General features: G+C 37.6%; 1 protein-coding gene across 2 annotated transcripts in view; it reads left to right on the top strand.

Annotated features, from left to right (window-relative positions):
• The window catches only part of MYOF (myoferlin), a 313269-nt gene that overhangs the window by 173229 nt on the left and 113432 nt on the right, over positions 1-26608 (top strand). For both annotated transcript variants that reach the window (XM_053692421.1, XM_053692420.1), the window contains 6 exons: positions 1793-1914; positions 3589-3702; positions 4045-4222; positions 4816-4940; positions 7230-7336; positions 8397-8589. In XM_053692421.1, coding sequence (XP_053548396.1) covers positions 1793-1914; positions 3589-3702; positions 4045-4222; positions 4816-4940; positions 7230-7336; positions 8397-8589 — 839 coding nt within the window. The remainder of the gene's footprint in view (positions 1-1792; positions 1915-3588; positions 3703-4044; positions 4223-4815; positions 4941-7229; positions 7337-8396; positions 8590-26608) is intronic.

Here is a 26608-nt window from a genome sequence, read left to right as displayed (position 1 = left end):
GATAGGGAAATGGGCAGGATTAGGAGGGTTTCGGCACCCAGTTGTATATAATCTCATCTCTTGCTTCATGTGAGATCACAAAAATGTGAGAGAAATGGCTGTTTTATTCTGTTAAAAGCTGTACTTTTTTTCCCCCCAAAATGTCATATATTTAAACTAGACACAGAAAATATTTTTTTTATTATTATTACATAGTTGCCAACAGTCCCTGATTTCCAGGGACTGTCCCTGGATTTTGTTGTATGTCCCTTGATTTTTTTTGTCCCTGGAAATGTCCCTGAAAATCTCTTTTGCACAACATTTGTTGTTTGCATATATATATATATATATATATATATATATATATATATATATATACAGTATATATACACACACACACATATACACACACATACATGTATACGGATAGATAGATGATAAATAGATATAGTATATTATTTAAATATAATTCATTCCTAATGAAATATTATTATTATTGAATAGGTTCACATATTATTTGTCCTTCTAATTTTGATGCTGTGTTGTAAAAATAACCATATGCCCAGAATGTGTTCCAGAGACTGGGTAGGTGTAAGAGCTTGGTGCTGTAATCTGTATAATAAACTATGGATAAGTCTAAATTATACTATTACTATCAAATGGGTGTGTTTTGATTGCAGAACTGAGTGGGCGGAGCAGTTGAACAGTAGATTGTCAATACTCCAGTAACCCGCTTGCTTGCTCTGCTGCAAAGTGTCCCTGGAAATTTTTTTGAAATGTTGGCAACTATGTTATTATTGATCAGGTATTAATAACCTAAGTAAATAAAAAATAAAATATTTTAGATAAATATTTCCTGTTGCTTACAGATCTTACACTGTTTCCCTTCCCCAAAAACACTCTATGGGGCCTATTTATGAAGCTGTCAACAAATTGAATTTGTAAATGTAAATCTTGAGTGTGATTGCACCAAATTGAAAGCAAAAAACAGCAATTGGATTATAAATTTGAAGGCACTATTGATGCAGAGCATCAAATTTATTATGTTTTCCATCCAAATGGTACCTGCAGTTCCTTTCACTTCACAAGTAAACAGGTCATACCTGCAAGAACCTTAGGGCAGCTTAAACTATATAAACCAAATTTTGTTGTGGATATTTATATTTTGTCTGTAGTATTTTTTTTCTATTCTTGCAATTTATTCCATGGATCTGAACCTGGGAACAATCTCCCTGCTTATAACACACATTTAGTTGTAAAATGTGCACTTACAAGTTCTATGGAAAATAGCTAAAATCAAATGCACCTAAATCATACTTGTGTGCACAAATGGGTAGCCAAATAAGACCTTAATTTCTATGGGCTGGAAAGTTTGATAACTTTCAGTTTAATCTTGTATCAATATACTCTCACAAATGATCATTCATACAGATGGTTGACAGTTTGATAAATGGTAGCTTTTAAGTGTGTTTAACTGTCTTCTTGTCATTGGACATAAAAAAAAAAAATAGTTTGATCACAAAAACTAATAAAATATCTGTGGGGGATTCAGTCACCCAAAAGCAACTACATAAATGTTTTAAGAACTTAAAACAATTTAATTTTTTTTCCCTGGATATAGAAAAATCCAGTGTTTATCTTATAATTTTTGCACTTTTTTTCTGTGTCTTATACATATTCACAAAATATGCATTTCTGTAAATGCTGTTACCTCAAAATTGGATTGTATAACAGCAGATAAAGAATAAAACAGTCCTTTATTCACTAACCCTGTTTCATTACACTAGTAATGTTCTGTTTTCTAAAAAAATAGGCACTTCTGAGAAGGAAGTAGGATTTTTGCCAACTTTTGGACCTTGTTACTTAAATCTTTATGGGAGTCCAAGAGAATTCACAGGGTTTACTGATCCTTATGAAGACTTGAACTTTGGAAAGGTATTTTTTTTTCTTAAATAAACTTTATATATAAATAGATACTGTTTATTTTAACATCTTTAGTGGAAAAATATTTAATGTTAATGGAACATTAAGCGCCAAATATATTTCATGCACCTTCCTATAATTATGAGTGCTGCCATGTTGGAACCTAGGTTTCACTGTAGGTATCTGGAGAAGGGTTACTGCACATGTGCAAACAGATATCAGCACTGGAATGCAAAGAAACCTAGATTTCAAAATTGGGGCACCCATAACTAGAATGGGGGGGGGGAGGCAAGATGATAGTCTCAATGATATACTTTGAAAATGTTTTTAATGTCTATAGAGGGAGTGATGTGAACAACTATCACATCACGCCCTTAGGGGGCGCTTCCTTAATTATAAATATTCACAACGATTAGTGAGATATACTAGCAAATATTTCTTATGTGGTCGTTAGTATGCTAGTTAGAAATAGTCAGATGGCAGTACCAGATACAATAGATATAGAGCATGAGATACTATACAATAAAATAATCACAATATCAACAAACCTAAAAAAATAAGAAAAATAAATTGTTTAAAATAGAGATAAAATAATATATATAAAAGTCTATATATCCTTGATGATCCAAAGTTGGAGGCAGCACTCTGTCAGAGGATGGCAATCCTGATGTACAAAATCTGAAAAAGAGTAAAACACAGAGGCGCCAACATGGCCTAATATCGCCAGAGAAATGAAACACAGCAACACAGATGAGTAGAATACTCACAAACAAAAAGCACCCAGCTGGTGCATATGTAGCAGGCTGAAACTTTGCAGTGGTCCAGCTCACTGTGTCCTTGGCACAAAAGCAGTTGGAAATCCTCGGAAGGCCCAGATATCATATGCCTTTGGGTAGAATAGACCTTGATCAGGGTAGTCTACTAATTTTCCATACTTTTTCTTTGGTTGGACTGTAAAATCTTTATGGCAAGTGCAAAATGGTGCTCTAGCCAAGTTTCAGTATCAAAATAGTGAGATCACATACACCAGATGACTATTCACTATAGTCATCTGGTGTATGTGATCTCACTATTTTGATACTGAAACTTGGCTAGAGCACCATTTTGCACTTGCCATAAAGATTTTACAGTCCAACCAAAGAAAAAGTATGGAAAAATTAGTAGACTACCCTGATCAAGGTCTATTCTACCCAAAGGCATATGATATCTGGGCCTTCCGAGGATTTCCAACTGCTTTTGTGCCAAGGACACAGTGAGCTGGACCACTGCAAAGTTTCAGCCTGCTACATATGCACCAGCTGGGTGCTTTTTGTTTGTGAGTATTCTACTCATCTGTGTTGCTGTGTTTCATTTCTCTGGCGATATTAGGCCATGTTGGCGCCTCTGTGTTTTACTCTTTTTCATGTTTTTAATGTCTCTTTAAATCTCTATGAATTAACAATAAAACTAACATGAAGTGCATTGGGCCTATCCATTACTTATGCACAGGCCTTTTTAAGGCAGCAGTGAACATTTATTTAATGTCCATTTCTGTGGTACCTGTTTTTGGTACAAACATCTCATTATACGGCATATTATGCTAGGAGTGAAGATTTTCATCTTTCTAGATAGGATTTAGTAGTGTTTACCTTTCCTCGCTGGAAACATGCAAATACTTGTTAACAGGTTATGTTTTTTCCTGCATAGGGTGAAGGTGTTGCCTACAGAGGAAGGCTCTTAGTTGAACTTACAACTAAATTAGATGGGACTCCTACTAAGAAAATTGAGGATATTCCAAGTGATGATATTCTTGTTGTTGAGGTATTACTGGTAACAATGTGAAAGTTCTTTAAAAACATGTAATCTGCCATTGCTATCTGTAAAGATCAACAGTTTTTGAAATATAATCTATTTCATCTTCAAGTAAAGAAACAGTTGGATAACTAGAATTCACTGTAGGTCATCTATATCATGTTTTTACACCCTAACTACCTAATATGCAGCCACAAACTTGATTGTCTATATACAGTATGTCTGTATTTGTGTTTATGGTTTAGTCTGGACTAGGAATATAGCCATTGAACTATTCTTTTTTTTTTATTGGTTGTGATGTTCTTAAATGCTCTCTATAGTAAGCTGATTTACATAATGTTGTTTATGTAGAAGTATCAACGACGACGGAAATTCAATTTGTGTGCAGTGTTCCATTCAGCTTCTATGTTGCAAGACATTGGAGAAGCCATACAGTTTGAAGTTAGTATTGGAAATTATGGGAATAAATTTGATTCCACCTGTAAACCTCTTGCTTCAACAACCCAATACAGTCGTGCCATATTTGATGGTGAGTTTATCTGTGTGGAGATGCTGTAATGTTTCAGAAGTCTACTGTATAGGCAAGAAATATGTGACATTTAGAATTAAGGTAACTCAATTCTATTTGCCAACTGTGTTATCCCTTTAATTAGCACTAAATCCTGGTTTTATGCAGACATGTTGGGACTAGGGTTGGGTAATCTGGATCTATAGTATTAAGAAATCATTGTTTTGTTTCATAATTTCAAAATAGCATGCAATTTTAAACAACTTTCCAACTTCTGTTATCTAATTTGTTTTGTTCTTTTGTTATCCATTGTTGAAAAGCATACCCAGGTAGATGAAGGAGCTGCTGATTGGTGGCTGCACATATATATGCCTCATGTTGGCTCACCCATGTGCATTGCTGTTTCACCAACAAAGGATACTAAGAGAATGAATCAAATTAGATAATATAATTAAATTGGATAGTTGATTAAAATTGTATGCTCTTTTTGAATTATGAAAGAGGAATTTCGGGTTTCATGTCCCTTTAACATTATTTGCATTTAACATTCTGTAAACAATTGTCATAAAAGCACAGGTCCCTTATTCTTAACTTTACATTTGTTTGTGATGTAGGAAACTTCTATTACTACCTTCCATGGTCAACCAAAAAACCTGTGGTAACTCTAACATCATATTGGGAGGACATTAGCTATCGACTTGACATGGTCAATATTCTTCTTTCTATGGCAGGACGACTGGTATGTAGATGCTGTTATTTGTTCATGTTTAAATAAAGCTACACTAGCAGCTAGTTATGGTTCATCAATCAATAAAATATACTTCTTTTATTGTGATATTTCTGTAAAGCATTTAATTCTTTAATGTCCTGAGGCTTCATAGAGAGACTTTAGTTCTTTATGCCTTTTCTCCCACTACTCAATTTCCCCCATGTTCTCAATTTGTTAACCTAATGTATATGTACAGTATCTCACAAAAGTGAGTACACCCCTCACATTTCTGTAAATATTTTATTATATCTTTTCATGTGACAACACTGAAGAAAGTACACTTTGCTACAATGTAAAGTAGTGAGTGCACAGCCTGTATAACAGTGTAAATTTGCTGTCCCCTCAAAATAACTCAACACACAAACATTGTCTAAACCGTTGGCAACAAAAGTAAGTACACCCCTAAGTGGAAATGTCCAAATTGGGCCAAATTAGCCATTTTTCCTCCCCGGTGTCATGTGACTCGTTAGTGTTACAAGGTCTCAGGTGTGAATTGGTAACAGGTGTGTTAAATTTGGTGTTATCGCTCTCACACTCTCTCATACTGGTCACTGGAAGTTCTACATGGCACCTCGTGGCAAAGAACTCTCTGAGGATCTGAAAAAAAGAATTGTTGCTCTACATAAAGATGGCCTAGGCTATAAGAAGATTGGCAAGACCCTGAAACTGAGCTGCAGGACAGGTTCCACTCAGAACAGGCCTTGCCATGGTCGACCAAAGAAGTTGAGTGCACATGCTCGGTGTCATATCCAGAGGTTGTCTTTGGGAAATAAATGTATGAGTGCTGCCACCATTGCTGCAGAGGTTGAAGGGATGGGGGGTCAGCCTGTTAGTGCTCAGACCATACGCCGCACACTGCATCAAATTGGTCTGCATGGCTGGCGTCCCAGAAGGAAGCCTCTTCTAAAGATGATGCACAAGAAAGCCTGCAAACAGTTTGCTGAAGACAAGCAGACTAAGGACATGGATTACTGGAACCATGTCCTGTGGTCCGATGAGACCAAGATAAACTAATTTGGTTCAGATGGTGTCAAGTGTGTGTGGTGGCAACCAGGTGAGGAGTACAAAGACAAGTGTGTCTTGCTTACAGTCAAGCATGGTGGTGGGAGTGTCATAGTCTGGGCCTGCATGAGTGCTGCCGGCACTGGGGAGCTACAGATTAAGCGCCACTAGGGGGTGCGAAACGCGTCAGTCTGCCTTTTTCTGTCTGCCTTGGTATATACCTGCCATTTGGTATGTTCAAATAAATTGATATATTTTGTATGACCCAATGTGCAGCCGTCTCCTCCTTGTGTCTGCCATGAATGCCAACATGTACTGTGACATACTGAAGCAGAGCATGATCCCTTCCCTTCGGAGACTGTGCCGCAGGGCAGTATTCCAACATAACGACCCCAAACACACCTCCAAGAAGACCACTGCCTTGCTAAAGAAGCTGAGGGTAAAGGTGATGGACTGGCCAAGCATGTCTCCAGACCTAAACCCTATTGAGCATCTTCTGGGAATCCTCAAACGGAAGGTGGGGGAGCGCAAGGTCTCTAACATCCACCAGCTCCGTAATGTCATCATGGAGGAGTGGAAGAGGACTCCAGTGGCAACCTGTGAAGCTCTGGGGAACTCCATGCCCAAGAGGGTTAAGGCAGTGCTGGAAAATAATGGTGGCCACACAAAATATTGACACTTTGGGCCCAATTTGGACATTTCCCCTTAGGGCTGTACTCACTTTTGTTGCCAACGGTTTAGACATGAATGGCTGTGTGCTGAGTTATTTTGAGGGGACAGCAAATTTACACTGTTATACAGGCTGTATACTCACTACTTTACATTGTGGCAAAGTGTGATTTCTTCAGTGTTGTCACATGAAAAGATATAATAAACATATTTACAAAAATGTGAGGTACTGTATTTGGGTTTGTATATGCACATTTTTTGGAACATACATTATTTCTTTTGTGTTAATATACTAGTATATATTTTGTTCCAATAATACATTACCTAAAAATCTGTTCATCAGCCATTAGAAGGAATATACAAAAAGTCCAGTGTGGGCATGGAAAAGATTGGGGAACCCTTATTAAGATAGTGTTTTAATTGTATTTGTTTTGTAATATATTTAAAACTATTTATAATATAGCATATGCAATGATTGAATGTTGCTTTTAATATACATTTACAAATGTAAATTAATATTGGAGTACCTCCTCAGTTTAATATCCTTTTATTTATAAATCTAATATAAATTAATTGTTTCCTCTACAGCAATCTAACATATCCTCTCTAAAATCGGCAATTCAAGCAAAGATTTCTGATACACTTTTGGCTGAGATATGGCTGAAATTAATTGACCAACTCATTGAAGATATTATGTAAGTGTCATTTTTGTTTTGTTAAATATAACGAGATCCATAATTAGCAGTGAAAAAAACAAATTGTATTTTATGTGTGTGTGTATGTGTATGTGTGATGAAAATGAGATAATCTATTATATTACACAGATCTAGACTTGTTAAGCCTTCTGTAACTAGTAACTGTAATTGGTTTATTTTGCCTGTGGTATCCCCACCCATCCTGAAAGTTTTTGGCCTCAAGGCCAAGCTGTGTTAACACAGCCAGTAGAAGAAATGACACTCCCAGTGGGTTATAGAAGAGATAAGGTAATAAAATGTTAATTTTCCATTGTTCTCTCCAAGTATTGGCGATTGCTTTATGGACAGATATAAGATAAAGAAGCAGGTATATGTACACAATGTGATAAAGTAATGAGATCTGATTATACCTGCAAGCTCAGCCCATTTTATTAGGTTGTGGCTTCAAAACACAAAACCAGCTAATTAATATACACAAATAAGCCTTAAAAAAAGCAAATCTCGTACATTTTATTCTCTGCAGCTGGTAAAAAAAAGTATTTGGAAACACATTAAGGAAAAAACTATTTTATAGTATACTGTCCCTTTAAATGTTATAAAGTATATTAATATTTCAATGTTGGTTGTGCAAAGCTGGGGAATGGAAAGTAAAGGCATTGTCTATCTTTTTAAACAATAACAATTTTAGTGTAGACTGTCCCTTTAAGTCTAATCATTTTAAAAACAAATGACTTGTTTGCTGCAGTTGTTTTTCTCTAGTCACACAACCCGCCACTTTAGGCTTGAGTCTCACGCTGATGAAGCCAGCACCAGTCATTATGCTAAAATAAAGTTAATTGTTTTGCAGGTCTTATTTGTGAAAGCCCATTAAAAAAAGATAAATAGCAGGGTTAGTCTGCGGTGTGCTTTTTCAGTTCTGAGAATTAGAAAAGCCACAATTTTCAGAGCTAAATTGCATGAAAGGGGGTCAAAATAACTGACTGTTTATTGCAACGCTTCGCCATGCATAACAAAATTGTTTATATTAAAATCTCAAGGTGTTTACTGTTGTTTTTTGAAGGAAACCGCTGCCTTCTTTGGAGGGAAAATCCAATGTCACCATGTTGGATATGCAGCTGGAAAAGCTTCGGCACAGCTCTCTCAAACACATTGGAGAGGCAGCTGTAAAAATGAGAGCAGAAGCCATAGACGTTAAAGCAACTTTGCAGGAGATCGAGGACTGGTTAGAGAAACTACAGCAGCTTTCTGAAGAGGTTAGTGTGGCAGATTGGCAAGCAAATAAAGGGGCGCCTCATGTGTATATCAGCTAAGTAGCACATAGCAGATGTTGAAAAGGTACTCACATTTGTGTAGAGCACCCTTATGTGCTGGTAGTGACAGGCGGATAGATTGGGGCGTCTCCCAGTGTCAGGAACAGTCTGCAATGTATCCAAATTAGCACAGGCACCATTCAGGATAGGACATAGATATGTTCCCAAAAAAGCTGGTACCAACAAGGTTACTAAGAGCTGTATATGAAGTAGATTTACCATACTGCTAAGAGTTAAAAAAAAATATTTAATTAAAAACACATTGAATGCAAAAGCAGTAGGTATATATGGGGGTGAAATGCAATCCCCTAAAAATATACAACGCGTTTCGCGACTGATACTTGGCCATTTTTATCAGGCATACTGGTTACAACAATGCAGCTCTTATTTATAAGGCATATAAGCCAATGAGATTCATGATGAGTGAACAGGAACATGTGCAGACTGATTAGACGGCACCTGGCAATTCTAACCAACATAATTTGTGTCAAGGATGCATACAACTGTTACTATCGAATAGTACTGAAATGTATTTGTAATATTGTATAATTTAGTAATAGCAAACAATCGTTTCTACATTTCATTTACAATGATCTTATTTATAAAATGTGCAACTGAGCTTAGGTTCACTTGAATATAAAAATCCTTCTATGTAAACAAAGGTTTTAAAAAGGGTGTTTGGTTTATATCTAATAAGAACAAAAGTAAATATTGAATAAAATGTGTTGATTTTTATTAAAGACCATGATTACTTTTTATCCTTTTATCCCTCCACTCTCTCTACCGTATGTGATAGACAATCGATTTAACTTCATAGAAGATTAGGTGATCGTATAATCTTTTTAGTTTTGATGAGGGTTTTAGTGAGCCAGATTATTACAAACCTCTATGTAGTCAGTGGAACGTCTGTGTCAGTTCTAGTCACAATACTAGTGTACACCAATAGGAGAAGATCTCTCATGTCCACTTGGGCAATTGTTATCAAAAATTTGACTACATGTAGTCTAAGACTATGCGATTACAGGGAGGTGTATCTAACCACTACTAAATCTTACAAATGACCTCTGTATCGGTATAGAGGATGTCAGGGATAAACAAATAGGAAAATGGTAGAGTGCGTGCAATCCAATAAGAATGGACTTATTAATAAGGTTAGGTTTATAGTATACACATAAAGCCCTTTTAGGAGTGTGTGTTATGTCAAAAAAATATGAGAGGAAAGCATGTCACTTTATTACTAATTTACAGGAATGACGGTCGGATCGAAAAAACGGAGTAAAATAACGATCTTGGATCTACTAGGACTTGATTGACAAATTCTATGAAGGAGACGTAGAATAAGTCTAACGTAATTCAAGGGATTAGTCCTCAAAGGACAATATAGCATTATTAGTGTTTGTGTTAAACAAGTGCTCCTATCTAATAGGCATTATGTAACAGTGTGTGAGATTAGACGTAATACAAGGTGAGAAATGCTGAAATACTGGTGTGAGTCCGTCAGTAATATACAAGATAGGACATGGAAATTACAATAGAAATATATCAACTTAAAAGGAACATCAGATAAAGGTGGCATATGGTCCGTCCAATAAAGGATGAGTTTTAAAGTGAACCTTTCATCCTTTCCCTAATATGTGGCATCAAAATGTGTTATTTCACTATGTCAATTTACAATTTGGTTTTTATTCCATCAGCATTTAGAATCTTTGGCTGATATTGAGTGTGCCTTAAAGGGACATAAAACCCAACATTTTTCTTTCATGATTTAGATAGAAGATAACATTTCCAACAACTTACTAATTTTGTTCTATTATCCTATTTCCTTCATTTTCTTGTTATTCTTAATTGAAAAGCAGAACTGTAAGCTCAGGAGTGTGCTTGTGTCTGCCGCACTATATGGCATCCGTTTTGCAACAATGTTAAACATTAGCAGGAGCACTAGATGGCAGCACTATTTCCTGTCATGCAGGGCTTCAGGCACGTGCACGCTACCTACCTAGGTATCTCTTCAACAAAGAATAACATGAGAATGAAATAAATTTGATAATAGAAGTAAATAGGAAACTTTTTAAAAATTGTATTCTCTATCTGAATCATGAAAGAAAAAATTTAGGTTTAATGTCCCTTTTAACCCCTTAATGACCACAGCACTTTTCCATTTTCTGTCCGTTTGGGACCAAGGTTATTTTTACATTTCTGCAGTGTTTGTGTTTAGCTGTAATTTTCCTCTTACTCATTTACTGTACCCACACATATTATATACCGTTTTTCTCGCCATTAAATGGACTTTCTAAAGATACCATTATTTTCATCATATCTTATAATTTATTATAATCTTTTTTTCATAAAATATGCGGAAAAAATGAAAAAAACACACTTTTTCTAACTTTGACCCCCAAAATCTGTTGCACATCTACAACCACCAAAAACCACCCATGCTAAAAAGTTTCTAAATTTTGTCATGAGTTTAGAAATACCCAATGTTTACATGTTTTTTGCTTTATGGCAAATTATAGGGCAATAAGTAGCACTTTGCTATTTCTAAACCACTTTTTTTCAAAATTAGCGATAGTTACATTGGAACACTGATATCTTTCAGGAATCCCTGAATATCCCTTGACATGTATATATTTTTTTTAGAAGACATCCCAAAGTATTGATCTAGGCCCATTTTGGTATATTTCATGGCACCATTTCACCGCCAAATGCGATCAAATAAAATAAATTGTTCATTTTTTCACAAACTTTAGGTTTCTCACTGAAATTATTTACAAACAGCTTGTGCAATTATGGCATAAATGGTTGTAAATGCTTCTCTGGGATCCCCTTTGTTCAGAAATAGCAGACATATATGGCTTTGGCATTGCTTTTTGGTAATTAGAAGGCCGCTAAATGCCACTGCGCACCACACGTGTATTATGCCCAGCAGTGAAGGGGTTAATTAGGGATCATGAAGGGAGCTTGTAGGGTTCATTTTAGCTTTAGTGTAGTGTAGTAGTCAACCCAAAGTATTGATCTAGGCCAATTTTGGTATATTTCATGCCACCATGTCACCGCCAAATGTGATCAAATAAAAAAAAAAATTGTTCACTTTTTCACAAAATTTAGGTTTCTCACTGAAATTATTTACAAACAGCTTGTGCAATTATGGCACAAATGGTTGTAAATGCTTCTCTGGGATACCTTTTGTTCAGAAATAGCAGACATATATGGCTTTGGCGTTGCTTTTCGGTAATTAGAAGGCCGCTAAATGCCGCTGCGCATCACACGTGTATGTCTAGCAGTGAAGGGGTTAATTGGTAGCTTGTAGAGAGCTTGCAGGGTTAATTTTAGCTTTAGTGTAGAGATCAGCCTCCCACCTGACACTTCCCACCCCCTGATCCCTCCTAAACAGCTTTCTTCCCTCCCCCACCCCACAATTGTCCCCGCCATCTTAAGTACTGGCAGAAAGTCTGTTAGTACTAAAATAAAGGGTATCTTAAGTTTTTTAAGCATATTTACATATGCTGCTGTCTAGGATCCCCCTCCCCAACAGCTCTCTAACCCTCCCCCTCTACCTTATTGGGACCCATCTTGGGTACTGGCAGCTGTCTGCCAGTACCCAGTTTACAAAAAATTGGGTTTTTGTTTTTTTCTGTAGTGTAGCTCCCCCCACCTCAAAGGCCATCCACCCCCTGCAAGAAACCTTTATATATAATTTATTGAAATTCCCACCCCCTTTTCTCCCACTTTGCAGCATAAAAGTTTTCCGTAGTGTAGCGGTTCCCACCCACTCCCGCCCCATGCACGCGCCTGCCTGCCTCCCCCTGTGCACGCGCATCTGTGCGCGCCCCCAGCGATCCCACCCACGATCCTGCCCCCCTCTTCCATCGTCAACTTATCGATGGCCGCCCAACCGCCTCCCACGTCGGCTCCCACCCACCAACGATTGCGGCCATCGATGTCCAGTGCAGAGGGCCACAGAGTGGCTCTCTCTGCATCGGATGGCCAAGGATGGTTATTGGAGGATGCCTCGCTATCGAGGCATCACTACAATAACCGGAAAGCGTCAGGAAGCGATCAGGATCGCTTCCACCCCTTTCCAAGACAGAAGACGTGCAGGGTACATCCTCGGTCGTTAAGTGTATTTTTTTTTGGAGGACGTACCCTGCACTTCGTCGGTCGTTAAGGGGTTAAAGGGACACTAAAGTCAAAATCAAATGTTAATGATTCAGATAGAGCATGCAGTTTTAAGAGACTTTCCAATATACTTCTATTATCAAATTTTGCACATTCTTTTTATATATACACTTTTTTTTAGGCACAAGCTCCTACTGAGCATGTGCACAAGTTCATAGGGTATACTAGTCTGTGATTGGCTGATGGGTGTCACATGATACAGGGGGCCGGCAAATGGGGGAAAGTTAAATTTGTCCAAAAAAAAAATATATAGTGCTTATTTGAAATTCAGAGTCAGTGTTATTGCATTGTCTTTATATTATCCACATGTTACTTATGCAAAAAGCAAGGGATGACAAAATTAAAGGTAAATGAGCTATTTGAAAAGACTGTAATGGACTCCAGTAAGGAAAATGGATAACCTGAAAGAGACAGTTTTACAGTACAATGTTCCTTTAAATCAAATATTTGGCTTTCACTTCAGAATTTCAGAGCTTTTCAAAAAGTTATTTAAAAACTTTAACATTTTAATATAGTATTCACATAAATTAGTGACCTGTCCTCATACACCGTCCCTTTAAGTTTTCTTCTCAATCACATTGTTTATGAAGTTTTGATTTTCAAAGTTATTTAAACTGTCCCTCACTATTTGCTGTGGGATCCCAATCAGCTATCCAATGACGGGACTCTTATGGATGGGATAATTACCCATGACCCTTTGTGCAGACCTTGAGAAGAAGTGACTTATGTGATTTAGGGGATTATTAATGTAAAACATTTATGAGCAAAAATGCAAAGGTACTCAAATTCATCCTTATGTGTTCCACTGTATTATATGCATTTATCTAATTGTTTATTAGTTGGTGCATAGTGCAGTCATTTGGCAGCTAGAGGAGGTAACGTGCTTGTGTTTGAATCGTGGCCGGACTGTTATCCGATGGACTTTTGTCCGACTGACATTTGTGCGATGGATAATAGAGAGACAAATGTTAGTTGGATAACAGTTTGTCAACGGCCAAATGTGTCCTGATTCTACTCACGCATTCTGTCTGGCAACCGTTAAAAGCATGTTGTGGGGGGTTGGACCTATGGTTCGGTTCCCAGAAGGAGTTGCGGCATCTTAGGCACTGTTTAGAACATAACTCTGTAGCGCATCTGCCCTCGGCCAAATATACGTCCACTCAGAAAATAGTCTCTCAGACATATGTATGTCGGACAAATGTGCTTCGGCATTCTGTCTGAGAACAGTTTGAATGACTTGCTTTGTGTTTGAGTTTTACTTTACGTATTTGAATGACTTGTTTTTGTGCTTAAATCTTTCTTTCATAGCACTGACTTCCTTACTTATTAATATTTGATATCATAATGATTTGTGGCTATTCATTAAGTGCATTGTTCTAAATTACAGTTTATCGGTCATAGACTGTAGTTATACTGGTTTTTGTCCATCATCATTCCTCAAGGACACTTAACTCAGTACCCCTGGAATAAAGATTTCTATTAAAATACAATTACTGTGAACCTTTATATTCCTGGATATACTTTTAATGATATACATATTCTTTTAATATGTGCCACTCCAAATGATTAACTGCACAGCAGTGAGGGTGATAAAATATTATCCATTTTTGCCTGCTTGTTAGACAATGTTCCGTCTTTTATTATTATTTATTAGAAACATAAAATTATGTGAATCTTATTTTCATGAGATTGGAATTACTACTCCTGAAACTGAAGCTATTGGTTATAATTTAACTAGAATTTGGATTTAACACAAAAATGTCAGACAGAAGTGTGCTCATATTCTTCTCTTTTAAAGGCCATAATTGTTGCTAAATAGGCAGTAAACAGTGCATTCAAATAAAGGATCTGGCAGCAGTGTATGTAGTAATGCTATACTAGCAACCCATAAAGAAAGCTTTTGTATACAGTAGCTTCCGCCACTCTCATAAAACTCTATAGTAAACTAACGGCCAGATTACGAGTTTTGCGTTATGAATGGCTCAGTAATAACTTGCAAGTTGTCACCGCTCACCTTTAATAGCGCTGGTATTACAGGTTTGCAAAATCACCGCGTTTGCGGGTGATATGGCTGTATTGAGCTCCATACCGCACACAAATACCAGCGCTGCTTTGAGCTGCTGTTACGTGCTCGTGCACGATTTCCCCATAGACATCAATGGAGATTGCTGGCTAAAAAAAAAAGCCTAACACCTGCAATGAAGGAGCGTAAAACGCAGTTCCATTGATGTCTATGGGGAAACAAAATGTATGTTTAAACCTAACGCCCTCAACAGATAAGCAAAAAGTCCAGCACACTGTGGAAATATTGGGTGCAAGCTATAGCAGGGCACTGCACAACCCTGTATCAATATCCAAAAGTTCAAAGAATAGCAGCACTCCAACAAGTAATATTTACCAAATCTTTATTACAGCCAGGAGCACAAAAAACAGCAGCAAAGTTGCTGCTGTTTTTTGTTCTCCTGGCTGCAATAAAGATTTGTTAAATATTACTTGTTGGAGTGCTGCTATTCTTTGAACTTTTTAAACCTAACGCCCTAACATAAACCCAGAGTCTAAACACCCCTAATATGCTGCCCCTGACATCGCCGACACCTACATTAGTTATTAACCCCTAATCTGCCGCCCCAATGTCGCCACCACACCTACATTACATTTATTAACCCCTAATCTGCCGCCCCAACATTGCCACCACCTACATAAATTTATTAACCCCTAATCTGCCGCCTTACACTTATTAACCCCTAATCTGCCGCCCCAATACTAAAGTTAATAACCCCTAAACCTCTGGCCTCCCACATCACTAACACTAAATATATTAACCCCTAAACCTAAGTCTAAACCTAACATAACCCTAACACCCCTAACTTTAATATAATTAAAATAATTCTAAATAAAACTTACTATTAATAACTAAATAATTCCTATTTAAAAATAATTACTTACTTACCTGTAAAATAAACCCTAAGCTAGCTACAATATAACTAATAGTTACATTGTAGCTATCTTAGGTTTTATTTTTATTTCACAGGTACGTTTGTATTTATTTTAACTAGGTAGACTAGTTAGTAAATAGTTACACTAACACCACTAACACCTAACATTACACTAAAATTAAAAAAATTTAAAAAATACATTTTATCTAAATTACAAAAAATAATAAACACTAAATTACACAAAATAAAAAAATAAAGTATCAAAAATAAAAACTAATTACTCCTAATCTAATAGCCCTATCAAAATAAAAAAGCCCCCCCAAAATAAAAAAACCCCTAGCCTACACTAAACTGCCAATAGCCCTTAAAAGGGCCTTTTGCTGGGCATTGCCCCAAATAAATCGTCTCTTTTACCTGTAAAAAAAATACAATAATAAATACCATCCAATAAACCCTTAAAAAAAACCTAACACTAACCCCGGAAGATCCACTTACAGTTTTTGAAGACCAGACATCCATCCTCATCCAAGCTGCAGAAGTCTTCATCCAAGCGGCAGAAGTCTTCATCCAAGCAGCAAGAAGTCGTCCTCCAGATGGGCAGAAGTCTTCATCCAGACGGCATCTTCTATCTTCATCCTTCCGGCGCGGAGCATCTCCATCTTCAAGACATCCGGCGCGGAGCATCCTCTTTATATGGTCCCAGCCATACACTGAAGGTTCCCTTTAAGGGACATCATCCAAGATGGTGTCCCTTGAATTCCGATTGGCTGATAGAATTCTATCAGCTAATTGGAATTAAAGGGTAAAAAATCCTATTGGCTGATGCAATTAGCCAATAGGATTGAACTTGCATTCTATAGGCTGTTCCAATCAGCCAATAGAATGCGAGCTCAATCCTATTGGCTGATTGGATCAGCCAATAGGATTAAAGCTCAATCCTATTGGTTTATGTTAGGGTGTTAACCCCTAATCTGGGGGCAGCAGATTAGGAGTTAATAATATTTAACTAGTGTTTGCGATGCGGGAGTGCAGCGGTTTAGGGGTTAATATGTTATAGTGGCGGCGATGTACGGAGTGGCGGTTTAGGGGTTAATTTTATTTTAGTGTTTGCGATACCGAAGGGCCTCGGTTTAGGGGTTAATAGGTAGTTTATGGGTGTTAGTGTACTTTGTAACACTTTAGTTATGAGTTTTATGCTACAGCTTTGTAGCGTAAAACTCATAACTACTGACTTTCAGGTGGCGGTACAGATCTTGTAGTTATGGGCTGTACTGCTCACTTTTTGGCCGGACAGGCAAACTCGTAATACCGACGCTATGTAAGTCCCATTGAAAAAGGACTTTTTGAAAGGTGCGGTAGTTATGTTGCGTACAGCTATACCTACAACACCTGTAATACCAGCAGTAGTGAAAAAAGAGCCATAACGCTGATTTTTCACTCAGTGAGCAGAAACAGCTGTATAGCTAGAAGCACTGTTTAATAAAGAAGACTGAACATAAATTGAACATGCATCTATGTTTGGAAGTGAAGCTGAGATGGTGGTATTTCCTTCTGTTGTCTGTACTGCCTGTTGCAGCCTTTTTCTATAGGTTGCTTTTATTACTTTGCTACACACTTCTGCAGGCACATAGTTCTGAAGACTTTATGACCCTACTTTAAAATGCTTTTATGGAAAGGAGCCAAGTTTCACCCAAGAAGTCCAAGAGAAGTTTTTTTTTTTAACCAAAAAACAATTGTGCGCTCTATTTAAATTTTGAAAGTTTCTCATTTTGATTCCCATGTCTCATTAAATTATTAAATTGTATTGACTCCACACCAGAAAAACAGATTATTATGGGATACACATAAAGGAGTCATTAGAGGCAAATTTATAGGAATAAAAGCATACACTATAAGGCAACAAAGAGCCTATTTTAATGATTAAATTAATAAAAAGTTGAAACTCGACATAAACTAGATCCCACTAATGACAATATTTAGAAAAATAGTAAAAGCATTAATAGATAAAGATAACATAAAGAAAGCTTTGAAGCTTCAATAATTTTATTTTGAGGGAGATAATAAAAGTAGATTTATATTTGCCAAGAAACTAAATTTAATAAAGCAAATATTTTAAATATTAAAGACCAACCATAACAATAAAGTACATTATACAACAGAACAAATAGTAGATGCTTTCACAAAGTATTATGACAAATTATATAATCTATCTGATTGGCCCCCTTTAACATAAAATGATCACAAAGATACCAAAAAAGACAAAATCTGGCAATACATCTCTTTCTTTCTAATGACACGGTGAGTTCACGGATCATCATAATTTCTATTGGGAATATCACTCCTGACCAGCAGGAGGCGGCAAAGAGCACCACAGCAAAGCTGTTAAATACCACTCCCCTTACCCACAACCCCCAGTCATTCTCTTTGCCTTTAGCAAGGAGGTGGTAATGTTTTTAGGTGTCTGAAAATTCTTCAATCAAGAGTTTTTTTTGTTTTTTTTTAAAGCAGAGCTGGCTGTTCTGTTTTTTACTGGGGTCTAGCTGTGTTCCACATCAGTCTTTTCAGTAGAGCTGTGGTGGCTTTTGAGCACTTGGAAACTGGTGAGATTTTTCATTTCACTGTGCCTTCCATGTTTGGTGCTGCCCTATCCGGAATGCCTGATTAAGACTCAGAGTAGTTGGTCCTTCATTTGTTCCACGGGTCTATGGGGGGGGGAAGCCTTTCCATATCTGTGAGCTGCCAGGCAGATTTGACTCGGGTAAGTGACGGTTTTTATTTTCTTTATTTAAAGAGAGCTTGGCACTTTGATGGGTACATGGACTGTTAAACCAGTGTGGGTTTATGTTTGGGCAGTATTTGGGCACTGTGTGACACTTAGGAGAGGCTCTGTACGTTTTTTTTTTTTAACCAGCTTTATTCTATAAGGAAAATAGCAATGGAAACTGGACTTTTGGTGATGCCCACGAATGGGAGGGGCTTATTCGGAGGCAGCAATTCTGTTTGGTGTTTTTCCGGATCACTTCCTTGTTTGTTCCATTGTGTGGAGGTTCTCTGGGAACTAAGGGCTGCTTTTTTTGCGGTTTGCATTTCCTTTCAAAGGCTGCTAGGTCCAGATCGTCAGGTGTATTTTCCAGCTTCAGGGGGTCAGGTAGGCACCTCAGCAGGGTCTGTTGAGGTAAGGAGGCTGCCTGAAGGTGTTTTTTAGCTTTAAAAGCAATCATATTTTTCTGCAGTAAAAATGTTGCATTTTAAAATTTAAAGGGACAGTAACGTTTTTTATTTTTGGAAGCCAAATTGATTTGTTTTTGGTAAAGATGGAAGAGGCTTTGCAGGTTGTTACATGTAGCTTGTGTTTTGACTCTAATGGAACCTCCAATGCGTTTTTGTTCCTCATGTATTGAGGGGACATTACAGTATAAGGATAAGATTTTTGAATCTGAGCCATCATTAGCTAAGGTGGATGCCGTTCAGGGGTCTCCTGTTCGGAATATGCCGCAGCTTTCTCTTTGTGCGTCCCATTTTTCAGTGTCATCTTATGCAGTGCCCAGTGTTTCTACTCCAGTTGGAGTTTCCTTGCAGGACATTGCTACCCAGATATTCTCTGCAGTAACTCATGTCCTGGTGGCTTTTCCTGCGTTACAGGCTAAGCGTAAAAGGAGATATAAGGATTCAGTGAGGTAAGTATCATCTGAATCAGGTATGGCTATGTTGAATGTTTCTTCCCATTGGTATGTGGGGGAAGATTCTTCCATGGCATCTGAGGGGGAAGTTTCAGTCTCTGATAGTATAGTTACTACTTCTGATTCTGAAGTGGTAACGTTTAGACTTAAGCGTGAGCACCTCTGGACGCTGCTTAAGGAGGTTTTGGCTACTTTGGAGGACTCTGATACTACACTAGTAGTTACTCCAAAAAATCTAGTACACTTAACAAGTTTTTTGATGTTCCCTCAGAGGTGGAGGTTTTTCCTGTTCCTGACCGTGCTTCTGAGATTATTGCATGGGAGTGGGAGAATCCTGGGGTTCCTTTTTCCCCTTCTCTGATTTTTAAGTAGATGTTTCCTATTGCTGACTCGGGTAAGGAGTCTTGGCAGACGGTTCCTAAGGTGAAAGGAGCGATTTCCACTTTGGCTAAGAGGACCACTATTCCCATTGAGGATAGTTGTTCTTTTGAAGATCCTGTGGATAGAAATTTGGAGGCATTACTTAAAAAGATTTATGTTCACCAGGGTCTGGAATGGCAGCCTGCGGTGTGTATTGCTACTGTTACCAGTGTGGCAGCATATTGCTTTAATGCTTTGTCTGATTCTATTCAGATGTATGCACCTATGGATGAATCCAAGATAGGATTAAGGTTCTTAGGTTAGCAAATTTCTTTATCACGGATGCCTCTTTGCAGGTCATCAGATTGGGTGCAAAAATTTCTGATTTTGCTATTCTGGCTCGCAGGGCTTTATGGTTAAATTCCTGGTCTGCGGATGTGTTGTCAAAGTCTAAACTCTTGTCTATTCTTTACAGGGGTAGGATTTTGTTTGGGCCAGGCTTAGCTGGGATTATTTCTGATATTACGGGAGATAAGGGACATTCTCTCCCTCAGGATAAGCGAAACAAGTCTAAGGGACGCTAGAGTATTTTTCCTTCCTTTTGAGACTTTTCAGGCAAGCCTTCCCCTTCCTCTGCCAAGCAGGAACAGTCCAAGTCCTCCTGGAAGTCCAATCAGGCTTGGAGCAAGGGGAAGCAGTCTTAGAAGCCTGTCTTTGAATCAAAGTCAGCATAAAGAGTCTGGTCCCGGAGCGGATCTTGTGGGGGGCAGACTTTCCCTGTTCGCTCAGGCTTGGGTTCGGGATGTTTCGGATTTCTGGGCAGTGGACGTAGTGTACCATGGATACAAATTGGAGTTATAAAGTTTTCCTTCCAGGGGCAGGTTCCATCTTTCAAGGTTATCTGTAAACCAGATAAAGAGAGAGGCATTTTTAAAATGTGTTCAGGATCTGTCCGTCCTGGGTGTGATAGTTCCTGTTTCAATTCAGGAACAGGGTCTAGGATTTTATTCCAATCTGTTCGTGGTTCCCAAAAAAGAGGGAACTTTCAGACCTGTTCTAGACCTCTTCTAGACCTCAAGAGTGTAAACAAGTTTCTCTGAGTTTCGTCTTTCAAGATGGACACTATTCACTCCATTCTTTCTCTGGTTTAGGAAGGTCAGTTCATGACTTCTGTGGCTCTAAAGGATGCGTATCTACATATTCCTATCCACAAGGATTATCACAAGTTTCTGAGGTTTGCGTTCCTAGACAAACATTTTCAGTTTGTGGAACTTCCTTGTGGCCTGGCAATGGCTCCCAGGTTTTTATCAAAGGTCCTGGGAGCATTGTTAGCGGTTCTCCAGTTGCGGGGTGTTGCAGTGGTGCCTTATCTGGACGATATTTTGGTTCAGGCGTCATCTTTTCAACAAGCAATCTCCCACACAGAGTTATTGTCTTTTCTGCGCTCCCACGGATGGAAAGGGAATTTAGGAAAAAGTTTCTTGGTTCCATCTTCAAGGGTGATATTCTTGGGAACTATTATCGATTCTCTAGAGATAAAGGTTTTTCTGACAGAAGCCAGAAGAACAAAGATCTTTAACTCTTGTCTTGCCCTTCAGTCCTCTCCTCGGCCGTCAGGGGCTCAGTGTATAGAGGTAATCGGTCTGATGGTGTCAGCTATGGAGATCATTCCGTTTGCTCGGTTCCTTCTCAGGCCTCTGCAGTTATGCATGCTCAGACAATGGAATGGGGATTATGTGAATCTGTCTCCGTGAATCGTTCTGGATTACGTGACAAGAGATTCTCTTCTGTGGTGGTTGTCTCAGGAACACCTCTCCCAGGGAACCTGCTTTTGCAGACCTTCCTGGGTAATTGTGACCACGGAGGCCAGCCTGCTGGGTTAGGGAGCTGTCTGGGGCTCATTGAAGGGCTCAGGGTATATGGATTCGGGAGGAATCGCTTCTTCCCATGAAAATCTTAAAGCTAAGGGCAATCTTCAATGCTCTTCTGGCCTAACCTCAGTTAGTTTTAGCCCAGTTTTTTAGGTTCCAGTTGGACTATATAACATCAGTGTTTTACATCAATCATCAGGGAGGAACTCTGCCATGTTAGAGGTAGACCGGATTATTCAGTGGGCAGTGATCCACAATTGCTGTCTCTGTAATCCACATTCCAGGGGTGGACAATTGGGAAGCGGAGTTTCTGAGCAGATAGACGTTTCATCCGGGGGAGTGGTAACTTCACCCGGTGGTGTTTGCCAACTTGGATCTCAAGTTGGGGCAGCCGGAATTGGATTTCATGGCTTCTCGTCAGCATGCCAAGGTTCGGGGCGAGGTCCAGAGATCCTCAGGCTGTGTTGATAGACGCTCTGGCAGTTCCTTGGAACTTCATTCTAGCGTATGTGTTTTCTCCGTTTGCTCTCCTTTCACGAGTCATTGCTCAAATCAGACAGGAGAGGGCATCAGTGATTCTCTTTGCTCCAGCATGGCCTCGCAGAATCTGGTATGCGGATCTGGTGGAGATGTCATCTCTTCCATCTTGGAGTCTTCCGTTAAAGAAGGACCTTCTACTTCAGGGGCCCTTTGTTTCATCCAAATCTTGTTTCTCTGAAGCTGACTGCTTGGAGATTGAATGCTTGATACTATCTAAGCGTGGGTTTTCTGAGTCGTTCATTGAGACTATAATTCAGGCTCGCAAGCCTATGACTAGAAGAATTTATTATAAGATATGGCGTAGATATCTTTATTGGTGTGATTCCAAAGGCTATTCTTGGAATAGAGTTAGAATTCCTAGGATTTTGTCTTTTCTCCAAGAGGGTCTGGAGAAGGGTTTAGTTGCTAGTACCCTGAAGGGTCAAATTTCTGCTTTACCAATTTTGTTGCACAAGCGTCTGGCCGATGTGCCAGATGTTCAGTCTTTTTGTCAGGCCTTGATTAGTATCCGGCCTATGTTTAAGTTTACTACTCCTCCATGGAGTCTTAATTTGGTTCTTAGAGTCTTTCAGCAGGCTCCGTTTGATCCTATGCATTCTTTGGATATTAAATTGTTATCCTGGAAGTTTGCTTTTTCTGCGGCTAGTAGAGTTTTGGAGCTCTCAGCACTGCAGTATGAGTCCCCTTACCTTATTTTTCATTCTGATAATGTAGTTCTGCGTACTTCTTTAGGTTTCCTTCCAAAAGTTGTTTCGTATAGGAATATTAATCAATAAATTGTTGTTCCTTTCTTGTGTTCTAATCCTTCTTCTCATAAGGAGTGTTTGTTGCACAACCTGGATGTAGTTTGTGCGTTGAAGTTTTTTTGTTTTTTTTTCTTTTTGCAGGCGACTAAAGATTTTCGTCAGTCTTCTTCTTTGTTTGTTGTGTTTTTTAGAAAACACAAGGGTCAGAAAGCAACATACTTCTCTTTCTTTTTGGCTGAGGAATGTTATTCGTTTGACATATGAGACTACTGGACAGCAGCCTTCTGAGAAAATCACGTCATTCCGCAAGGGCTCTTTCCTCATCTTGGGCCTTTAAAAATGAATCTTCTGTGGAAGAGATTTGCAAGGCTGCTACTTGGTCATCTTTACACATTTTTTCTAAATTTTACAAATTTGATATTTTTGCTTCAGCTGAGGCTGTTTTGAGGAGAAAGGTTCTTCAAGCAGTGGTGCCTTCTGTTTAGGTTAACTGTCTTGTCCCTCCCTTATCATCCGTGTCTTGATTCCCAATAGTAATTATGATGATCCGTGGACTCACCATGTCATCAGAAAGAAAATTAAATTTATGTTTACCTGATAAATTTGTTTCTTTCTTGACACGGTGAGTCCACGGCCCACCCTGTATTTTCAGACAGTTTATTTTTACATAAACCTCAGACACCTCTGCATCTTATATTACTTCCTTTCTCCTTTCCCTTTGGTCGAATGACTGGGGGTTATTTAGTATTTAGGTATACACCTTGTACCTTCTATGACAGAAACCTTTGAAGCGAATTATATACCAATTCAAAAAAATATTTTAGCAGATATATCTTCTTGGAGGTCCAAAAGGATTTAATGGCTAGGTAGAATATCTATAATTAAAATAATGTCCTACCAAGGGGGTTATACCTCTTATACACGCTACCACTCCCGCTACTGTCCAGCTTTCTCGTGAATCTACAAAATCACATATTATTTAAATTCATATGGGATCGTTGGCAAACTCAAATTAATTAGAATATGATGTGCATGCAAACAATTTCAGACTGGTACACAAATTTTGAACACAAAGCATGAGTTAGACTGGACCTCAGCAAAGTCACACATCTTGGTGCTTACTGTTGGCAAGCACCCAATAAAAGAGTGACATATGGCAGTCTTAATGTTATAATTTAAGAAACTGGAAAAACAAATGTCTCTTTAATAAGATATGTTAAGTCATGACTTAACATATCTTATTAAAGAGACATTTTGGCATATTTGGATACCCTCCACCTTTTTGTTTTTCCAGTTTGTTATATTGGGAGTTTGGTAGTAACTCCAGGAGGTTTGACCAGTTGGACTGCTGTGCTGGATTTAACTTTGTTATAATTAAAGAAACCTATGCAGTTTGGGATATGGTGGTGTTGTAATATCCACTTGTATCTTCTAGATGTTACCATTTTAACCCCATTAACAGACCATGAAGAATTTAAACCCGGAATCGTAAGTTTAGGGAAACCTATCAAACATCTAGGGAATGAAAATTATTTTCACTGGAATTACCAGAAGAAAGAGGCTTAATGGTATCTAAACATTTGATCCTATGCCAGTGCCACTCATATATAAACAGACATCCTGAAAAAAATGCTTAGGGTTCTAACAAATTATAAAAAATAGTTCAATTACTTCACTCCGATAAGACGTTCTATGTCCATAATATATTGGAATAGACATCTCCGGGTTAATTACCTTACTATATGGAAAGATGGAGTGAAGAAGTAGATATATCAATACTGCTTAGAGAAGCAAATTACTTGTTTTCTAATTTAACAAAGTTTTCAGTGTCTAGTAAATTAATAGAGCTAAACATAAAAATATTGCAAAGATGGTATCTTACACCAACTGCAATCAAAAAACTTTTTAAAACTGCCAGTGATTGATGTTGGCGGTACAAAACAGAAATGTCCTATGTCACATATTTTAAGGCAATGTGCAAAAGACTCTTTTACCTGTAGAACCTAGTCTATGGCTATTTAAAGGACCAGTCAACACAGTAGATTTGCATAATCAACAAATGCAAGATAACTAGACAATGCAATAGCACGTAGTCTTAACTTCAAATGAATAGTAGATTTTTTTTATGACAATTTTAAAAGTTATGTCCATTTCCACTCCCCCTGTACCATGTGACAGTCACCAGCCAATCACAAATGCATACACGTACTATGTGATAGCCATCAGCCAATCACAAATGCATGTATGCTTATTCTGTGAATTCTTGCATATGCTCAGTAGGAGCTGGTGACTCAAAAAGTTTAAATATAAAAAGACTCTGAACTTTTTTTGATGGAAGTAAATTGGAAAGTTGTTTAAAAGTGCATGCTCTATTTGAATAATGAAAGTTTAATTTTGACTTGAGTGCCCCTTTTAATGAAATACCTAAAAAAAAGCAACTAAAAAAAAACAACTTTCAATACATAAAAGAACATTTTTTTTTTATAGCCAGTAATAGTGTAAAATCTCTTTTAGCAAACAACTGAAAAAAAGTCAGAAATTCCCACAATCACTCAATGGGTATGTCAGTTTCATCATCTTTTAAACTTAGAAGAGTATGGTTATTTAAAGTCTAAAAAAGAACCAGTATACATTGAAATGAAAATACTCTGGGATATGTATATAGCACATACATTTAATAGATGATAGAATAGACAGAAATCACATTAAAGTTGGAACTTGTGACTATTGAGTTTGTTGTAACCCAGCCCAGAAGAAGTTAATACGGCTGCACTATTTTAAGTAAAGTTTGTAGGTTATGTTGAGACTGAAAATACATACAACATAGTATAATATGGATTATGTTTATTATAATGATTAAGCTCTGTAGCTCTGACTTTTCTCTGATATTGTTATTTTTGTTTTATGTAATGTATACGAAATACTGTAAACTGTCAAATTATCCTGTATGTACGTTTGATATATCAATAACGCTGATCTTTAAAAATAAAAAAATAAAAATTAAATTGTCATGTTAGACTAGGTCAGTATTGTTGGAAGTTTTTCTTTAAGGTCCACTCAATACATTAGAATTTCATAATTAACAAGTGCATAATAAAAAGACCTACTATGAATTTCAAATGAGCAGTAGACTTTGTTTTCTGACAAATTTATTTTTTCTCCCATTTTCCGGCTCCCCGTATCATGTGACAGACATCAGCCAATCACAGACTAGTATACAAATACCCTGTGAGCTTGTGTATATATATATATATATATATATATATATATATACTCATAGATACAGTAATACAGTACATCATCTGACTTCTCAATATTGCCCCAGCTTAAAAAAACAATCTGTAGTGATATATATTATTTATATATATATATATATATATATATATATATATATATATATATATATATATATATATATATATATATATATATATATACACCACAGGTAGCCCTCCGTTTAAGCCGGGGTTAGGTTCCAGAAGGAATGGTTGTAAATCGAAACCGTTGAAACCCAGTTTATAATGTAAGTCAATGGGAAGTGAGGGAGATAGGTTCCAGGCCCCTCTCAAAATTGTCATAAGTAACACCTAATACATTATTTTTAAAGCTTTGAAATGAAGAATTTAAATGCTAAACAGCATTATAAACCT

Source organism: Bombina bombina, chromosome 9 (assembly GCF_027579735.1).
Source record: "Bombina bombina isolate aBomBom1 chromosome 9, aBomBom1.pri, whole genome shotgun sequence".
NCBI lineage: Eukaryota > Metazoa > Chordata > Amphibia > Anura > Bombinatoridae > Bombina > Bombina bombina.
This window is presented reverse-complemented; position numbering and strand designations above follow the sequence as displayed.